Source organism: Globicephala melas, chromosome 12, assembly GCF_963455315.2.
Source record: "Globicephala melas chromosome 12, mGloMel1.2, whole genome shotgun sequence".
Taxonomy (NCBI): domain Eukaryota; kingdom Metazoa; phylum Chordata; class Mammalia; order Artiodactyla; family Delphinidae; genus Globicephala; species Globicephala melas.
Genome location: NC_083325.1, coordinates 9,621,992 through 9,640,832, shown reverse-complemented (window position 1 = coordinate 9,640,832; position 18,841 = coordinate 9,621,992). Strand labels below are relative to the sequence as shown.

Below are 18,841 nucleotides of genomic sequence, written 5' to 3'. Positions count from 1 at the left end.
ACTAACTTCTAAATTACTCGTGAGGGAGTAGGAGGCACCGGGCGACTTCAGGGAGTCCTCTGAGAAATGCAACAGAGTAATCAATCCTTTACCTGTTGGTGCAATAATACATCCGGGCCCCGAAGCCAAAAAAGTGAGATTCATCCCAGCTTCCATTCTCTTTCTCAGCAATTCCACCACCGAAACAGTAAATAATCATGTCTTGATGGTTTTATCCCTAACTATTTCTCAAAGCCATCACATCCTTTCCATCCCTCCCTTTGTCTTTCCCCTGAACCACAGCAAGTGTCCCAACTGTTGTTCTGTCCACCATTGTCCACATGGCCATCCAAGTGATCTAAACCATCTACCCATGCACTTTCCTGAGTGTCAGGGTTAAATAAGTCCATACGGGTAAAGCTCTTACTTCTTAGAGTAGTGTCTGCCATGTAGTAAGCACTGCAGTATCAGCAGCATCGCCATCATTATTAACAGAGCCCGGTATGGTTCACCATCACCTGTGGGGAAGAGATTCAGGCCCCTCAGCCTAGCACACAAAGCCATCTGCCATCTGGCCCACAGCCCCCTTCCTTGTCTATATGCTCCAGTTTCCCTTGTTCCCTCTCCTTTGCCCCAGCCCACTTTCTCCTGGAGGCCTTCCCTGACTCCCTCAGCCAGCGGGCAGTGCCCCACTCTGAGCTCTCAGTGTTCCCAAGCACATTTCTTACACGGTACTTGCCAGCTCTGTGTCTCTGTCTTCCCAATAGACTTGACCAAAGTTAAATCCTTCTTTCCTGAGCATTAATATATTTAATAGGAGATATATGACTATGAGCCTGTTTTATGGGGGATCAACTTTTTAAAATTAAAGCTGTCACAGCTATTGATCTTTTACACACTCCACACAAAGCAGATGACTGGTGATAAGACATTAGGAATTGAATACATCTATCCGTGTCATACCTTGGCTTTAAAACCGTGCATGCCTCCCAATGACCACAGGATAAAATCCAAACTCCTTAGTGTAACATTCAAGGCCCTGCTCAGCCTGAGTCAAATCAGGCTGTACACATGTCTATTACAATGTGTGTCATTCTGAATTATGGTGCTCAATTAGCAGATTATATGTTTGTTTCCCCAGCAAGTCTGAGAGCTCCTGGACCACAGGGAGCAGATCTTACTCATTTCCTATCCCAGGCCCCACCCACTTCCCCACTCCCTAACCCATCACCCCGCACATAGTAGGGATTCTCATTGTTTTGAATAAAATTATTTTCATTGTATTTCTCTATCAGCTGGAATTTTTTTACTGTGGTAAAATATACATAACATAAAGTTTACCATTTTAAGTATACAGTTCAGAGGCATTAAGTACATTCATATTGTTGTGCAGTCTGTGAGCTTGATTTTTGGTAGATTATGTCAGGAGATGTCTCATTATGAAACTCATTACAATGAATAAAAAGGGAATAAAAGAGAAGGGTGTAAAAGACAAAATGCACAGGACAATAAGTCAGACTGTTGCAAAAGGGACAATGCTCACTAATGAGGAATGCATCAAAGAAAAGGAGGGAAGTGGGTTTTTTTTTTTTTTTTTTTGCGTTATGTGGGCCTCTCACTGTCGTGGCCTCTCTCGTTGCGGAGCACAGGCTCCGGACATGCTGGCTCAGCGGCCATGGCTTATGGGCCTAGCCGCTTTGCGGCATGTGGGATCTTCCTGGACCAGGGCACGAACCCGTGTCCCCTGCATCGGCAGGTGGACTCTCAACCACTGCGCCACCAGGGAAGCCCGGGAACTGGGGTTTTATAGAGGCAGGTAAACAAGGGAGTCATCATGAGGAAGGCTGGAGAGGGTCTTATCTGAGTCAGTGAGGAAGGGTGGAAGGGGGTCTTATCTTGGAATATTCTAGAACAGGATAGTCCTTTGAAGTTGGCTATTTTCAGAACTCAAAATGGGGTGAGGGGGCACACAAAGCAGGGGAGGCATTTCTTGACTGTAGCTGCTTTCCAGAAGTACAAGGTTCAGATAAAGTTCAACACGTCAAGGTGTTGAGGGGAGGTGGAAGAAAGAGAAAAAGGAGCCCTGGCCCCCTCCGGCACTGCCCTACACACAGAGGCACCTTCTGAAAGCTGGGTCAGGTCTTGACTGACCACCCGTTCAGCTGCCTGATATCCCTCTTTTTCTCCACAGAATCACAATCTAGGGCTGCATAGCTCCAAGGTGGGGGCCATTCATGTGCAAAGTGAGCTGTGAATTCTAGAGTTCTGGTTGATTCCTACTTTCCTGTCTTCAAAGTCAAACGGGAGCACCTTAAAGCCTGATGCTCCCCACCCCATGAAGGAGGTTCCAAGGTAGAATCTTGGCCCCGTCCTTTCCCTCCCTTCCACCCTGCAATTCCCTTTTTTTTTTTTAATTGAAGTATAGTTGACTTACAATATTGTGTTAGTACCACCCTTCAGTTCTAAACCTTGATATTCCATTTAAATCTACCCTCATCCAAACCTAGGACACAAAGCAGGGCCTAACGTCAGCCCTCCCCAAACCAGGTAGACCATTCCTCCCTCCTCAGAGATCCAGGCTGAGCCTTGGGGTTGGGCCCATCTTCAGCCCTAAAGTTGCAGCTGACCTGGCCCCACCCCCCTCCATTTCCAGTTCTCCCAGCAGACCCTGGAGCATAGAAGGGGACAGTAGCTCCAACACTAACTGGCCAACTATTTTCCAGTGGCAACTTACAAATTCTGACCTCCAAACAAGCCACAGTATTAGTTAAGAAATCCATATTTGGGTTTATCACTTAGTTACTTGCTTAGTTAGTGTGACTTACCTTCCCCAATCTGTTAATCAATCAGTGAATTAATAAAAACCAATATCCTAAGGACCAGATCTTAGATCTGTGATGGCTCAATGAAGTGGGAGAACTCTTACGAATTAGGGACTGCCTCTAGGCATCCAGATGCCTGCTTGTCACAGAGTTGGGATATAAGCGGCACCAAGAGTTACAGAATGGGGGTGGGGGGAGGAGAACTCTGGCATGTTTGAGTTGGGATGAAAACATCTGCCCTTTTGAAACCCAGCTCTACTGTATGACCTTGGGCAAATTACATAATCTCTCTGAACCTCAAATTCTCTACCTGTAAATTCGGTGTGATGAAACCTACCACACTTGACTGTTGACAGCATTAAACTAAAGAATGGATAAAGGATGCACATGCACCTTGCTGACTCTAGAGAGTTCTATAAGTGTACAGATTAGTATTGTTTGTAAAGCTTTGCTATGGCTTGCTCACTTGTGTTCTGGACTGTGTTCTGGGAAAGTGGGTTTGGTCCCTTTGAAAGAAAGTGCCTCTGTTAGAAGTAGGTTTATCAATGAAGTAGAAACCACTGGCTTATTTGAGGATATTGTTCAGGGATCTGGGGTGCAGAGTGGAAGTGTGTAATGTGCAAATCTTATCACCGGGGTTTCTAATGAGAAATACAACAAGCTATAGCTTTGGAGGTCAAACAGCTAAGTAAAGTCTTTGTTGGGTATAATTGTCCTCACTCTCCTTCTTCCTGTGGTAGATGAACAGATGGAAGAGCCCTGAGCTCTCCAGGAGTTGGATGTGTAGGGAAGTGCATGGATACAGCTGAGCTACAGCTATGACAGAAGCCATGGGAGGGGGTGGATGAGGAGGGAGATTCTCATTCTGTGCAGAGAATTCAGAGCCCATCTGTGCCAGGAATGGCAGGCTCTTCAGGATGAGTGGATGCCATGGAGTCAAGGGAAGCCATCCTGTGGCTTCGGAAATTAACCTGGCCCAGAGTCTTAAGCCAGCCTGATGATGGCTATTTCCAAAGTCAGATGGAGGGTTGTTGGCTCTGGGAGAGAGCCAAGAAGTCAAGGTTAGACTACACACTAAAGGACAAAAACTGAAGACTAATGTGTAAGAAGCCCAATTATAGAGACATGGCTTTATTTCTTTAAATCATACTCCACTTGGAATTTCTTTAAACAACTAGACTGATGCACGGCTGTTTTATAATAAAGATTTCTATTTTCTGTCATGAAAACTCTTATGATGTCCCTTGGTTTCAACATTTGTCAATGAAAATGACAGCTTGGAAAGCATTGGTAGTACACAGGTTTGGGTTTCAATACATGGCTCTGTTGACCTTGCCTAGTTGTATGACCCTGGGCAAGTCATGTAACCTCTTTGGGACCTGGTTTTTCTACCTGTAAAAGGAGAATAATAATAACACCTACCTCACAAAATTGCTATAAATATTTAAATGAGGAAAGGTGTGGAAAGCACAGTGTTTGGCACATAGCACTGAATAAATGGGAGGTAATTTTTATTAATTGCTACCTGTCCCTTCACATCTGAATTATAATGGCAGCTTCTTTGCTGGACTCACTCCCACCCCATTTCCTCAACACGTTGACCAAATTTTAGTTTCCATTACATCACTTCCCCAATAAGAATCTTTGTTCCTCCCTGACAGGATTAAGACAAAACTCTTTAGTGTATAGGCCAATGTCAGGAGTTTAGCTCTTACTTTAAAAGAAACTGAGCTTCTTAAAGGTTTGGATCAGAAGAGGTTTATAATTTATGTTTTTAAAAGATCACTCTGGGGAATTCCCTGGTGGCCTAGTGGTTAGGATTCCAGGCTTTCACTGCTGTGGCAGGGGTTCAATCCCTGGTCGGGGGAACGGAGATCCCACAAGCCATGTGGTGAGGCCAGAAAAAAAAAGAAAAAGAAAAATCACTCTGGCTGTTGCCTTGAGAACAGAATGTGGGAGGGAAAGGGTAGGAATAAGGAGGCCAGCTAGGAGGCTATACTGGTGCTAAAGGAAGGTGCCTGGAGTCTGGGTGGTGGCAGCCGAAGTGGGGAGAGGTACCTAGATTCTAGATGTATTTTCAAGGTAGAGCCAACAGGATTTGCTGATGGATCAGACAGAGACATAAGAGAAAAAGATGCATAGCACAGGGAGATCAGCTTGGTGCTTTGTGACCGCCTGGAGGGGTGGGATAGGGAGGGTGGGAGGGAGGGAGACGCAAGCGGGAAGAGATATGGGAATATATGTATATATATAACTGATTCATTTTGTTGTGAAGCTGAAACTAACATACCATTGTAAAGCAATTATACTCCAATAAAGATGTTAAAAAAAAAAGATGAGTAGGATGCCTCTGGAGTTTTGGCCACAGCAGCTGGAAAGATGGAATTGCCATATACTGATAAAAGGGAAATTATGGGAGATATATATTTTGGAGGAGAAATCAATATTTTAATTTTGGTGATGATGGCTTTATGTGTCTATTGAACTTCTAAGCAGAGAACAGGCTCTCCAACCCTAACCATTAACCCAGTAAGACCGTATTCCCAATTTTTAAGGGAAGCTGTTGGGCGTCAGCGTTGGGGGATGTTTGTTGGTTGATCAGTATTCAGTAGAGGATTTTCCCTCACCTCCTGTGACAGCCAGCCTCCAAATGGCCCCCAGTAGTCCGTGACATCTGCTATTCATGCCTTGGATAACCCCCTCCCATAGTGTGTCAGTTTTAGTACATATAGCCAATAGAATTGGAAAGAACTGGTGGTATGTCACTTGTAAGGCTAGATCATAAAAGACATCATGGTTTCTACATCGTCTTGCTCTCTCTTGAATTACTTACTCTGGGGAAAGCCAGCTGCCATGTTGTGAGCAGCACTGTGGACAAGGGCACATGGAAAAGAACTGAAGCCTCCTGCCAACAGCCATGTGAGCGAGTCTGGAAGTGGATCTTCCATCCCCAGTCAAGCCTTCGGATGACTGAGGCCCCAGCTAATGTCTTGATTTCAACTCATGAGACTCTGAGCTGCTTCCTAGGGGCTTCCCTGTTGGCACAGTGGGTGAGAATCCGCCTGCCAATGCAGGGGACATGGGTTTGATCCCACATGCCACGGAGCAACTAAGACTGTGCGTCACAACTACTGAGCCTGTGCTCTCAAGCCTGCGAGCCACAACTACTAAGCCCGCGTGCTGCAGCTACTGTAGCCTACGTGCCTAGAGCCTGTGCCCCGCAACAATAGAAGCCACAGAAATGAGAAGCCAGCCCATCGCAACGAAGAGTAGCCCCCGCTTGCTGCAACTAGAGAAACCCCGCGTGCAGAAGCGAAGACCCAACGCAGCCAAAAATAAATAAATAAAATAAATAAATTTATTTAAAAAATAAAATAAAGTGCTTCCTAATTCCTGACCCCAAAAATCTATGACATAATAAATGTTTACTATTTTAAGCAACTAACTTCTGGGGATAATTTGTTATGCAGCAATAGGTAACTAACATACTTCTCAAAGTCAGGTGAAGGGGGTGCTCTAAGAAACCTTGGGGGCTCCTGCAAGAAGAGGGACTGGCATCTTATACCACCATAAGCACCAGACTTGCTGTTCTGCCCTGTGACTCCTAGAGCAAAGGGAGGAGAGAACTGAAGACCTGAGGCGGAGAGAGGGGTCATCAGTGGAGTGGTCTCTACAGCATCCATTGGGTGGACTCAAGAGGGGCTGTCTGCCAGGCAAAGGTTATCCCAACAGCAAGAAGCTGGGGGCAAGGAGTCCCAACAGAAGCTGAGCTAAACCTCCCCCTATAAGAAGCCAATACCTGGACACAAGCCGCACTCAGTCAAGCAGCAACAGCCACAAAGGGGGGGGGGTCTAATCTGTGGGAGGTTAAGTAAAGCGAAATTGCCCTTCCCCTTGTCCCCTTGCCCCACCAGGCCCCAATGCTGGAGAAGTTTGACCCTGAAAAGGAAGAATGAAGTAACCCCCTCCGCCTGACACCAGATACACACATACACACTCACCCCAAATGGGCTGCAGTGACTGGAGGAGTGAAAGGCTGACCAAGGCCCTTCCCCACTCCAAGTCCTTGGAGCAGACCCTGGACCCCGCGCCTGGAGAAGGACGACAACGAGGGGGCACAGGTGATGTAAGTCAGAAATGAGATGTCAGTTGTTAATGGACCTGACTGGGTTCCTGATACTAAAAGTCACACTAAAGATGGTGGACCCACCAGAGACCTCAAGGAGGGCTGGAAGGGGGAATTTTGACAGAGATTGGTTAAAAGCCTTGATTAGAGAAGAAATAAAACCATGTCATCTTAAGTCCCCACTGAATTGAAATTCCTCAGTCAACCGATTACAGTTCTGCTCCTGGAACCCTAGTCCTCAGATGGGTATAGCACACGCAGGAGGGCTAAGAAGGTTTGGAGTCCAGACAGGTTGGAACAGTATCGAAATCCATTTTTGTGTGATCCTGAGCAGGTTTCTTTCTTTATTTTTTAGGGGATGCTGTGCTGTGCAGCATGCGGGAATCTTAGTTCCCTGACCAGGGATCAAACCCGTGCGCCCTGCAGTGGAAGTGCGGAGTCCTAACCACTGGACTGCCAGGGAAGTCCCTGAGCAGGTTTCTTCAGCTTTCCAAATCTCCCTTTTCTCATCTGTGAAAGGAGATGACTAATGGTACCCCTTTTTTCAAGGCTGTGGTGAAGCTGAACAGAAGTACTGCCCTCAGCAGGGGGAGGGGACCTAGTAACAGACAGCTTGAGGCTTCTATTACCTCCATTTAGGGACCCTCCCCTTATATAAAAACCCAGGCTCCTGATTGGCCCTTCTTGGTGTCCTACCCACCCTAGGTCAATTGCTGTGGCCTGGGGTACTTTTGTCCAGGCCTGGTCAGTTGCCCATCCCCACCAGAACCCATGAAAATGGAGGTGGGACAGGTTCCCAGAGGAAAGGGGGGTGCCGTTTGCAGAAGGAGGGGAAGGAAGCGGAACAGACCAGAACAACAGATGCCCATTACCTCTCATCTGCCGTTACCTTCCTCCCTTGGTTGTCCAGGAAGAATCCTAGATCAAAGAATTTAAATTAGGATAGAACCTAATTATCTGATCCAGTTCCCTCCGGTTAAAGATAAAGGCCCTGAGGCTAGCAAGATGAGCTGGTTGCTGAAGGCTCTACAGGTATTTGGTGACTTGGCAGTCGTTTGGGCACTTGGGAATGAAGATCTGTAAGGCGGTCTCCCTTCCTGGGTCGGGCTAGGAGCCAATAAGGTTTGGGAATCAGGAACTTGGCTCACTGATCTGCCTGGGCTGAGTTATTGCCGCATGTGGATTATGGAACGCACTGTTGGCATGGAGGACATTTACAAGGAGAGCATTCTAACCCCCACCATCCTCACAGGCTTCCCCCAAACGGTATTCCAGTGGTTGCCCGTGAGCAACGCATGAGACCAGTATTTTTCAAGTTGTGACCCTGTCAAGAAATCAATTTAGTTGGGTCAAGATCAGATTTTTTTTCCCTAAGAAATAGAACAGAGCAGAAATGATATCAAGGGGTAAATATTGTCTTGTGAAACAGCTTTCTAAGTTACAATTTTATATATAAAGCTACTGGCTAAATGCTTCCTCCTCATTTCCCATCCCTGGTCCCCAATAGTACTGTTTTTGCCCTCTTTTTTTTTTTTTTTTTTTTTTTGCAGTACGCGGGCCTCTCACTGTTGTGGCCTCTCCTGTTGCGGAGCACAGGGTCTGGACGCACAGGCTCAGCGGCCATGGCTCACGGGCTCAGCCGCTCCACGGCATATGGGATCTTCCTGGACCGGGGCACGCATCGGCAGGCAGACTCTCAACTACTGCGCCACCAGGGAAGCCCCTGCCCTCTTTTTAAAGGGAAATCCAATTCATTCCACAAACGCATATGGAATGCTGAGTATTCCGGATACAGAGATGACTATGACACAGTTTTTGCCCCCAAGCGTTCTCAGCCCGGTGGGAAATGGCCTCCAGTCCAGATTAGGGAAGAGAAGCAAATGAAGAGGGCAGACAGTGGCTGGATACTTTCCAGAAAAACAACCCCTGGGCAGTGGAATGGGGGTAGGGGAGCTTTCATTTTCTACTTTATACACCCTGTGTTATTTGAATTTATTGCAACGAACATGTATAACACCTATTTTATAAGCCCAGCAAAAATATAAAAATACACGAATGGATAAATGAATGAAACGTACAGTAATGTGAAAGTCCTGGCCTGGAGGAAGGGAAAGAAACCAGTGTTTACAGAGCAGTGCTTTCAAACCAGGGCTCATTTGGTCCTTTCAATACAGAGAGAAGGGTCTCTTGATCTTCATCTTTAAAATGGAGAAACCGAGGCCCTAAGAGGCCAAGCACTTTGCCCCAATTCACCAGATGGTAAGGGTCAGAGCCCGTGACATTTCTGCCAACTAAGAAAAAGGGTCAGAAACTAGGGACAATGACTCCGAAAACTTGGTTCATAAGCCTCTATAAATACTCAGCGTTCGTTAGCTTGCTCTTCTTAGTTTTTTTCTAGCGATGAGCAGTTAATCTGTTAAAATAGAAAAGAGTCAGACTTCCCTGGTGGCGCAGTGGTTAAGAATCCGCCTGCCAATGCAGGGGACATGGGTTCGAGCCCTGGTCAGGCAAGATCCCACATGCCGTGGAGCAGCAAAGCCCGTGCGCCACAACTACTGAGCCTGCGCTCTAGAGCCCGTGAGCCACACCTACTGAGCCTGCGTGCCACAACTACTGAAGCCCAAGCGCCTAGAGTCCATGTCTGCAGCAAGAGAAGCCACCGCAATGAGAAGCCCGCGTACCGCAAGAAAGAGTGCCCCCGCTCGCCACAACTAGAGAAAGCCCACGTACAGCAACGAAGACCCAACGCAGCCAAAAGTAAATAAAGAAATAAATAAGTAAATTAATAAATTTATTTTAAAAAATAGAAAAGGGTCTTTCCCTTTTGGGAGGCAGAAGGAAAAGCTTGCTGAGGTAGCCAGTCCTGGGGACGGAGGGTGCTCCAGTGCACCCGACAGGGAGGGAAGCAGGAGGGAAGGAGAGCGGGCAGAGTCCTAGGTCCAGCAGGCCCCTCTCACACCCAGTGCTGCCCAGGGCTCCCCACAGGGGCCCTGGAACAGCAGGGGCTTCCCTAGGCCTGGGCTCACAGGGTGTCAGGTCTCTCTGATCCCGAATGAGAGGCTTCTCTCCCTCCCAGCAGCCTGAGAGCTTGTCTGTAACCCCCAGCCCCCCTGCCCCCCACCAGCTCGACCTCCCCTAACCCCAGCCTCCTTTCTTCCCTCCGCACGGAGGCCCAAGGGGGCCACACGTGGTCTTGTTCAGTCCTCGGTGATCTCCCCCTCAGCCTCTGGTTTTCCCATCATCCTCTATTGATTTCTTCCTCCGCAGGAAAGGGAAGGGGAAGGACAAGAAGACTGGCTGAAGTTGGATAGAGAGACACAGCAGAGCTAAGGACATCTGCGTGTCCTCTAAAAATCCTGGCTGCATCGTTCCCATCACTGTCACGGTATTGAGCTCTGACCATGGGCCAGACATCCTCTCACTCCGCACTCAAGACTGTCCCGGAGTCCCAGGTCACACAGGCAATCTGTGGCCAAGCCACCACCCCCATCGTGCCTCCAAAGCTGTGCCTGAACCCGCATGGTGGGGCATCCTGCCTCCCGTGAGTCTGTCCCAAAGGAGAACAACCTGTCCTATGGCCGTGGGAGCCTTGAAGCCTAGCCAGTGAATACAAATGCTTCCTTCCCCTTGCCGCTTTGGCATCTGACTGCTTCTCAGAGGCACATCCTTTTATTGGCCTGGATCCACTGACCTGATGTTTTCATCCCCTTCTCTGGCTCAATGAAGTATCTGTCTCACACACCGGGTCCTCATGTCCCCACGCGCTGGGATGACCTGCGTTGGGATGTGAGTCAAGGCAGCATCCAGGGACTTCCCTGGTGGTCCAGTGGTTAGGATTCTGTGCGTCCAATGCAGGGGGCATTGGTTCAGGGAACTTAAATGATCCTGCGTGCCGTGCAGTGCAGCCAAAGGAAAAAAAAAAAGGCAGCATCCAGCTAACCTCATGCTTGCTCCTTCCCTCCTGAGAAAATTTTTTTTTAATTTTTATTTATTTTTGGCCGCGTTGGGTCTTTGTTACTGCGTGAGGGCTTTCTCTAGTTGCGGCGAGGGGGGCTACTCTCCATTGCAGTGCACGGGCTTCTCATCGCGGTGGCTTCTTTTGTTGCGGAGCATGGGCTCCAGGCGCGCGGGCTCAGTAGTTGTGGCGCACGGTCTTAGTTGCTCCACAGCATGTGGGGTCTTCCCGGACAAGGGCTCGAACCCATGTCTCCTGCATTGGCAGGTGGATTACTTAACCACTGCGCTACCAGGCAAGCCCCCTCCTGAGACAATTAAATGGCACGGATGTATCCTGCAAATGCTCAGGGTTACTATAGACTTATAGACAGTGGTGAAACAGACCGTGGCAGGTATTGAGGATGATCCGTGTCTCACTCTGAAAAGGTGTCCCACTGCTGCCAGCCAGGCTCTCACAGCCCAGGCCCACGGCATCCCCCAAGGGCTCTGCCCAGCCTGGGGCCATGGCAGACCTCAGTCTCTGAGCTCCACCAGCAGATGGGCAGCTTCTCTGCCCACAGCTCCCCATTGTGGAGACCCAGAGATTGAAAAGGGCTAAGAATCCAGGCTGGGAGGATCCTGGCCTAGGAAGTGGGAAAGGAGATCCCAGGTTACTGATTCAGGATCTTTTTCATCACTGGATACTCGGTGTCAGCTCAATGCCAGGTACAGAAAGGGCAATAAACCTTGTAGGCTGTCTCCCTACACAGGACCAGAAAGGAGGGGGCTCAACCACGGGAAGTGTAGACGTGCTGCCATAGGTCCCGGAAAGAACCCATCAGGCCCAATGGAGTGAATGCAGTGCTTTAGGATGCTTGGGGGTCAGGTATCAGGACCCCTTGGGGAAGGACCTTCTCCAAACTCCTTACTTTCAAATGGAGGCAACTCAGGTGAGTAAAGACTTCTACCCCAGGCAGAGGAACAGGTCTGCCCCCTAAAGGAGAGAGGCTTCTCACATGCACATCACTTTCTGCTGTTCTTACAGCCTCGTTCACAGGAGCCAGACATGGTCCAGGCTTCCTGCTTTGCACATTAATACACCTTCATCTCCACAATGTCCCCACCACGCTGCGGGAAGTTTCTCAACTCTGCAGATGAGGAAAGGTTTAATGCCCTAACCAGGAACAAATGCCAGGCAGAGAATGAACGTGGACTCCAGTCTGCATCTCAAATACCTCCTCTGACTCTTTCTGGGTTGTATCATTTAACTATTACCCAAGGAGTCTTGTCTCCCCTGCAGACTGAAGGCCCTGGGAGGGCAAAGAAGAATTTCTTTCTTTCTCCCTTTCTTTCTTCTTTCTTCCTTCCTTTCATTCTTTATTTCTTTTTCTTTCTTTCCCCTCCTCCCTCCCTCCCTCCCTTCTTTCCTTAACTGTATAAACTATTTAATAATAGATGACGCCTCCTCCTTCATTTGCAGGGCATCAAGCATTCTGGACATTGTGAAAGCTTCCCTTTAAGTTACGATGGGCACCCAGAACAAGGCCGTATGGACCTCTGCCTGGGTAGCATGGAAAGGGGAATTTCTTTTCTTTACTTCATTGCATCTGCTCTATTCACCTAATCACGGGTGTGAATATAATTATGGATGGGTGTAATTTTTTAAAATTAATTAATTTTTGGTTGCATTGGGTCTTTGTTGCTGCGCGCGGGCTTTCTCTAGTTGCGGTGAGCAGGGGCTGCTCTTCGTTGCAGTGAGCAGATTTCTCATTGCCGTGGCTTCTCTTGTTGTAGAGCACAGGCTCCAGGCGCGCAGGCTTCAGTAGTTGTGGCATGTGGGCTCAGTAGTTGTGGCTTGCGGGCTGTAGAGCTCAGGCTCAATTATTGTGGTGCACGGGCTTAGTTGCTCCACGGCATGTGGGGTCTTCCCGGGCCAGGGCACGAACCAGTGTCCCTTGCATTGGCAGGCAGATTCTTAACCACTGCACCACCAGGGAAGCCCTCTGCTTTTATTCTGTGTTGGCCAGTGCCCATCTGATTCTCCTGTTTTCTGAAAAACTGGCAGGCTGGACACTCACTATGGAATATGAAGTGAGGCATCTGCAAGGGGTCGCTTCAGGCTGGCCTAGCACACAGCATCCTCTACCCTTGCTAACAGGGCTTAGTTGAATCAGGCCTCTGCCATCATGCCTCTTCCTAAAACACTATATTATTGTTCCTCTCTGTTTAGTCTCCTTCCGGCTGGTATTGATTGTTGCTTTTATTGGCAAACAGTATACCGTAATAAAAATAAACACAAATGTTTCTGCAGGGAGACAGTGAAATGGATTCTGTCTCCAGGGCTGGGAGAAAACTTGGTCCAAGACCCAGTGGTCAACCTGGTACCCGATCCTCCCGTCAGCACACCTCTGCAATTATAAGGATGTTTGTCTGTCTGTCTCCTTCTCCCTCACTGGATGGCAGTTGGTCTTTCCCCCCCACACCCTGAGTGCTTGGTGCTCAATTCATAGTTGCCGACTGACATCGAGGTAGGGCCGCCCAGGAAGCAGTCATTTCAGGGCTGGGCCTGGCGCTGCGCGTCTCAGCTTGTTTCCACAGGCAGCTGCCCCAGGGTCAGTCACCACAATTTGGGGTTAGGGGTTTGGTCCCAGCAGGGCAGATAATAACAGCAACAACAATAACAACAACAGCTGCATAGTCAAAGAACATTCACAGAGTTGTTCTGTCCTGTTCAGTGCCTAGGCCAGCTGTTCCCACAAGCTTAGTGGGATGCTGCTGTGTTACCATTCTTATCCCCATTTTACAGATGAAGAAAATGGGGCTGAGAGACATTCTAACTTGCCTTACCCAAAGTCACACAGGCCTGCTCTGAAGATAACAGTCTGGGTGGACTCTGATTTGTGCCTAGACTCAATTTCTTCATCTGTAATATGGAAATAATAACACTACCTCTTAGGGTTGTTGGGAAGATTAAAAAAATATTACGTACGTGTTTGTTTATTGCCGGTTTCCTATCCTAGACTGCAAACGCCAGGGGGCAGGAACTTTGGCTCATTCACTGCTGTACTGTTTGAGTCTGGAACAAATGACTGTAGTAAGTGCTCAATATTTGTGTCCTAAATGGAAACGACAGACCCTGGCCCTTCTATCTGCGGGTACATCCTACAGCTTCAGTTCCCCAGATTTTCCCTCCACTGGCCCCCGAAAGGAGACCTCGGGCCTGGGCCTGGGGAACCCACTTCTGGTCTTGGGACAAGGTGGGCAAAACCCCCGGGAGTTCCAGAACAATGCCGGTGGACTTGAAGACCTCCCTCAGGCCTATGCCCTCAGGTTCTCCTTTTCTTTTTTCATAGCAGAAAATCAATTTTCTCACAACGCGGTGCTGCTTCCGAGAGGTTCTTGCAGAGAAGGGCCACCACCCCGAGCTGCAGATTTCTGGGGAAGGGAAAAGAGCCCAGCAACCAAGCCCAGTCTGGGCTGCGGAAGAGGAACTACGTGGTCGAGAGAGCAAGTCGGGGAGGAGGAGAGAAGGACCCGCCGAGAGAGCGGAAAGGCGTGCGAGGAGAAGGGCGGGGCGTGCGCTCGCCCGCGGCTCCCGCGCTCCCACACCGCCCCACCTTAAATGCCGGACCTCCTTAAGGGAGGGCGCTGGAGCCGCGCGCCAGGAGGCGGGGCCTCCCATGCAAATGAGGGGCGTGGCGTGGCGTGGCAGGCGGGGCGCTGACCTGACGTCAGGCAGGCGGCCCGGGCAGTTGGCTCGGCGGCGGCGGAGCGGCAGGGTCGGCGGCGTGAGAGGGGCTGCGCGGAGGGGCGCGGGGAGCGGCGGCGGCCGAGCCGGAGCAACATGGCGCCGGTGGGCGGGGGCGGGCGCCCGGGCGGCGGGCCGGCCCGAGGGCGCCTCCTCCTGGTGGCGCCGGTGCTGCTGGTGCTGCTGTGGGCGCGGGGGGCCCGCGGCCAGGGCGACCCCCAGCGGAGCGCGATCCTGGGCATGAGGCTGGCGAGCTGCAACAAATCGTGCGGGATGAACTCGGATGGCATCATCTTCGTGTCCGAGGGCAGCACGGTGAACCTGAGGCTGTACGGCCAGAGGCTGGGCTCCCTCTCCAGCAACCTGATCTCCTTCACCGAGGTGGACAACGCCGAGACCATCCACAACTCCACCAGCTGCCCCGAGCTCACCAAGGACCTGGTCGTCCAGAAGCTGGTCAACGTGAGCCGCGGGGACACGTCCGGGATGCTGGTGGTGCTCACTAAGTTCCTCCGGAGGAGCGAGAACATGAAGCTGTATGCGCTGTGCACCCGCGCCGGCGTGGACGGACCCTGGCAGAAGTGGACGGACAAGGACTCGCTGCTCTTCATGGTGGAGGAGGCTGGGAGGTTCCTGCCCCTCTGGCTGCACATCCTCCTCATTTTGGTGCTGCTAGTGCTGTCGGGCATATTTTCTGGCCTCAATCTGGGGCTTATGGCCCTGGACCCCATGGAGCTGAGCATCGTGCAGAACTGTGGCACTCAGAAGGAGAGGCGCTATGCCCGCAAGATCGAGCCCATCCGACGCAAGGGCAACTACTTGCTCTGCTCCCTGCTCCTGGGAAACGTGCTGGTCAACACCTCCCTCACCATCCTTGTAGATAACCTCATCGGGTCTGGGCTGGTGGCCGTGGCCTTCTCCACCATAGGCATTGTCATCTTTGGGGAGATTGTGCCTCAGGCCCTGTGCTCCCGACATGGGCTGGCTGTGGGCGCGAACACTATCATTCTCACCAAATTCTTTATGCTACTCACCTTCCCCCTCAGTTTCCCCATCAGCAAGCTCCTGGACTTTTTCCTGGGTCAGGAGATCCGCACCGTTTACAATCGGGAGAAGCTGATGGAGATGTTGAAGGTGACGGAACCCTATAATGACCTCGTGAAAGAGGAGCTGAACATGATCCAGGGGGCCCTGGAACTCCGGACCAAAACCGTGGAGGATATCATGACCCAGCTGCAGGACTGCTTCATGATCCGGAACGATGCCATCCTGGACTTCAACACCATGTCGGAGATTATGGAAAGCGGCTACACGCGCATCCCCGTGTATGAAGACGAGCAATCCAACATCGTAGATATTCTCTACGTCAAAGACTTGGCCTTCGTGGACCCCGATGACTGCACCCCCCTCAAGACCATCACCCGCTTCTACAACCACCCAGTGCACTTCGTCTTCCATGATACCAAGCTGGATGCCATGCTGGAGGAGTTCAAGAAGGGTAAGGCCTGATGCAGCTCCCGCTTCACTCTTTGTGGTGTCGCGCGTATCCTTGCCTGGTTTGTGTCTGCTGATCTTAGCGTTCCATTTGCGTGACTCTGTGTCCCTTTGCTCAGCACCTCCTGTGCCTCTGAGGTGAACGGTACTCAGGGCCGCAGAAACAGTTCTTAAGCATCTGCTGTCTGCCAGGAACCGTGCTTTGCGCTTCAGGTGAATCAAAGCAGAGCAAGACACACTCACCCACCTGGGAGCCAGACAGAGGGAAGCTAATGCCTCAGAAGAGGCCAACACCAGGGCATGGAGATTAGGACAAGCACGTCTCACTGGGGTCAGGTGGGGAAAGGGTCGGGTGGGGAAGGGGCAGGTGAACTGGGAAAGCCTTCACAGGGGAGAGAACATTTGAGGAGAGCCTTGAAAGGTGGGGACACTTGGTACTTGAGGCAGAGGGAACCCCTCGAGCAGAGAAGCTGAGTTGGGGAGCAAAGGATGTGCTTGTGGCCCAGCAGGTGGTCCTGTTCCTGTGGGTACAGGCTCTGCTGATCACTGGTCAGTGGGGGAGAGACTGAGTCATCTGGGGCCTCAGGAAGAGCCTGAAAGTCAGGGCAGTCAGACTGCTGGAAGCTTGGAGCTCTGGAAGGTTTTGGAGCAGGGGAACAGTGTCCCTGGAGCTCCTGGCCCACAGAAGCTGAATTGGGAGGGCTCTGGTTGGCTCCCCGCCCAGAGCAATGCCAAGTAACGCTTTGGACTATGCAGCAGAAGCAAGCCGATTAAGTTTTGGTTATTGTTCTGTCTTTCCCAGGCGCCAAACAGAAGCTTCCCTCCTGTGGTCCGCTGGGAATCTTCAGCGGGCCTTGCATTGCCTTGTGTTTTTTTCTCACATGGGTTCTTGGCCGATTTTCAGGTAGTTAGAGAGACACTCGGAGGGTTTACTCACCAGCCTCAGAGCTCAGGGCACACACCCCTTTCCTCACTTGCAACAAAACTTTTCTCCTACCTCTGCCACCCCAAAGCCTTCAGAGTGACAGTAAACAAACCAATTATGGAGTAAAACCCTCCTAGGCCAAAGGGAGAGAGGAGGCAGAAAGGGAAGGTCTTTATAAAGGAATGGAGGAAGAGGGGGAGGGACCTTATCCTAAACCTGGGGACTTGGCTGTGTTTCCCATTGGTGGAACTCCCTCTGGCTGAGGGCTTCTAGCTTCTAGCTGGGAGCCAGCGCCCAGACCCTTTTCAGTCATTTCTGGAACCGAGAGTGGAGGAGAGCTTGAACTGGCTTGAATCAGTGGGTGATGGAGTGGGTTTGGGAGGAGCTGGCCTGGCAAGGATGCTGGGGTCGGGGTCAGGGCCAGGTACCTTCCCTTTTTCAGTTTGAAAGACTGAATCTCAGCGTCAGAGCTGAGGAGGACTTGAGTGGGAGACAGCCCAGTAAGGCCGTCTCGCTGCAGAGGGACCCGTGGTGACGGCACAGCCTGGGGGGAGCTTCGGGGTCTGAACAGAAGAGCACTGAGGATTTGTGCCCCACCCCACCCTGCAGCCTCGAGGCCCAGAGGACCTCTCCCATGTTGCTTGGTCGGGAACCGGGTTAGGACTCAGCAGGGCAGCTTCCTCCTTACCACCTCGATGGTCTTTGGGACTGTTGCTGGTGACACGCCCGACAAGCATCGTTCAGCCCACATCTGGATCCAACCTGTATGGACTGGCTTGGTCAGGCTTCTCAGCCCCTGATCAGCAGGGTGGGAGCTTCCTGGGTCTCGGCAGGGCCACCTTTGGACTCAAAAAAATAAATAAATAAAAAAAATAAGGTACCGCTTCCTGAAGCTGAGGAAGCAGAGCTAGCATCTCTCAGGCCAGAGCACTGCTGCGTGGGGCTCTGCAGATGCACATTTTAGTCCACTGGACTCTCCTCCGTAACAGGCTTGCAGCCTGAGACTGAGGCCTGGAGCGGGTGCTGGTAATTCCATGGGAACACAGGCACAGTCTGCCCTGTGCAGTGTGAGGCCCTGGAGATGCAAGTGTGAGGGATGGTCACACCATCACTTCCTTGTTCGTTGCCATGCTGGGCTCCCCGCAGTGTGACCTCTGGCAGATCTTTCCATCTGGCATCTACCTTTTCAGTCTGAGGCCCTCCAGGACGCGGCAAACGCGTAGTGTACACCTGCAACGTAAAGGATTTTCTTTACAAATCTGGTGTTTGGAAGGCTCCTTTTTTAGCTAAGAAAACCCACCAAGCCAGGTTAACACAGCCAGCAGCATCATCAGCACCAAAATCGGGGCCAGGGTGCCTGCTAGTCTAGCCGAGGGTCTTTTCTGCGCCTCAGGGGACTCTTTGGCACCTCCTTCACCTCACCTTCAGGTGAGGGTCCTGAATTCTGCCAGAGTCTTTCCGCTGCTGGTGTAAAATCCTCTTTTCAGGTCATTTTATCTCCACCTTACCCACCAGCATTATAAGCTCCCTGAGGGTTGGGATCATGCCTGATTAGTGTTTTCTCCACTCAGTTGCTAGCAAAGAAATTAACAGTAAATGTTTCTTAAACGATGAATGAGCAACAAGCGAATGGCTGTCTCTGGCAAGCCCTGCTAGCCTTGCTGGCCTTGAGGACACTCCCACCCTAGAGCCTTTGCCCTGGCTGTTCCCTCAGGCAGGAATGTTCTTCCTAGACTTTGCATGGCTTACTCTCCCCTCCCTCGGGTCTGCTTCAACTTCACCTTCTCAGTGAGGCCTTCCTGTCACCCTAG

At 50.7% G+C, this 18,841-nt stretch overlaps 1 protein-coding gene across 4 annotated transcripts in view; it reads left to right on the top strand.

Moving 5' to 3' along the window:
• Nucleotides 1-14,707: 14,707 nt before the first annotated feature.
• Nucleotides 14,708-18,841, top strand: part of CNNM4 (cyclin and CBS domain divalent metal cation transport mediator 4) — a 36,689-nt gene continuing 32,555 nt past the window's right edge. For 3 of the 4 annotated variants that reach the window (XR_004035626.2, XR_004035624.2, XM_030838914.2), the window contains exon 1: nt 14,708-16,109. Coding sequence is in view for 2 of the 4 variants with exons in the window: in XM_030838914.2 (XP_030694774.1) it covers nt 14,708-16,109 (1,402 nt within the window). In the remaining 2 variants the exon portion in view is untranslated. The remainder of the gene's footprint in view (nt 16,110-18,841) is intronic. The other variant, XM_060309415.2, reaches the window with a different exon arrangement.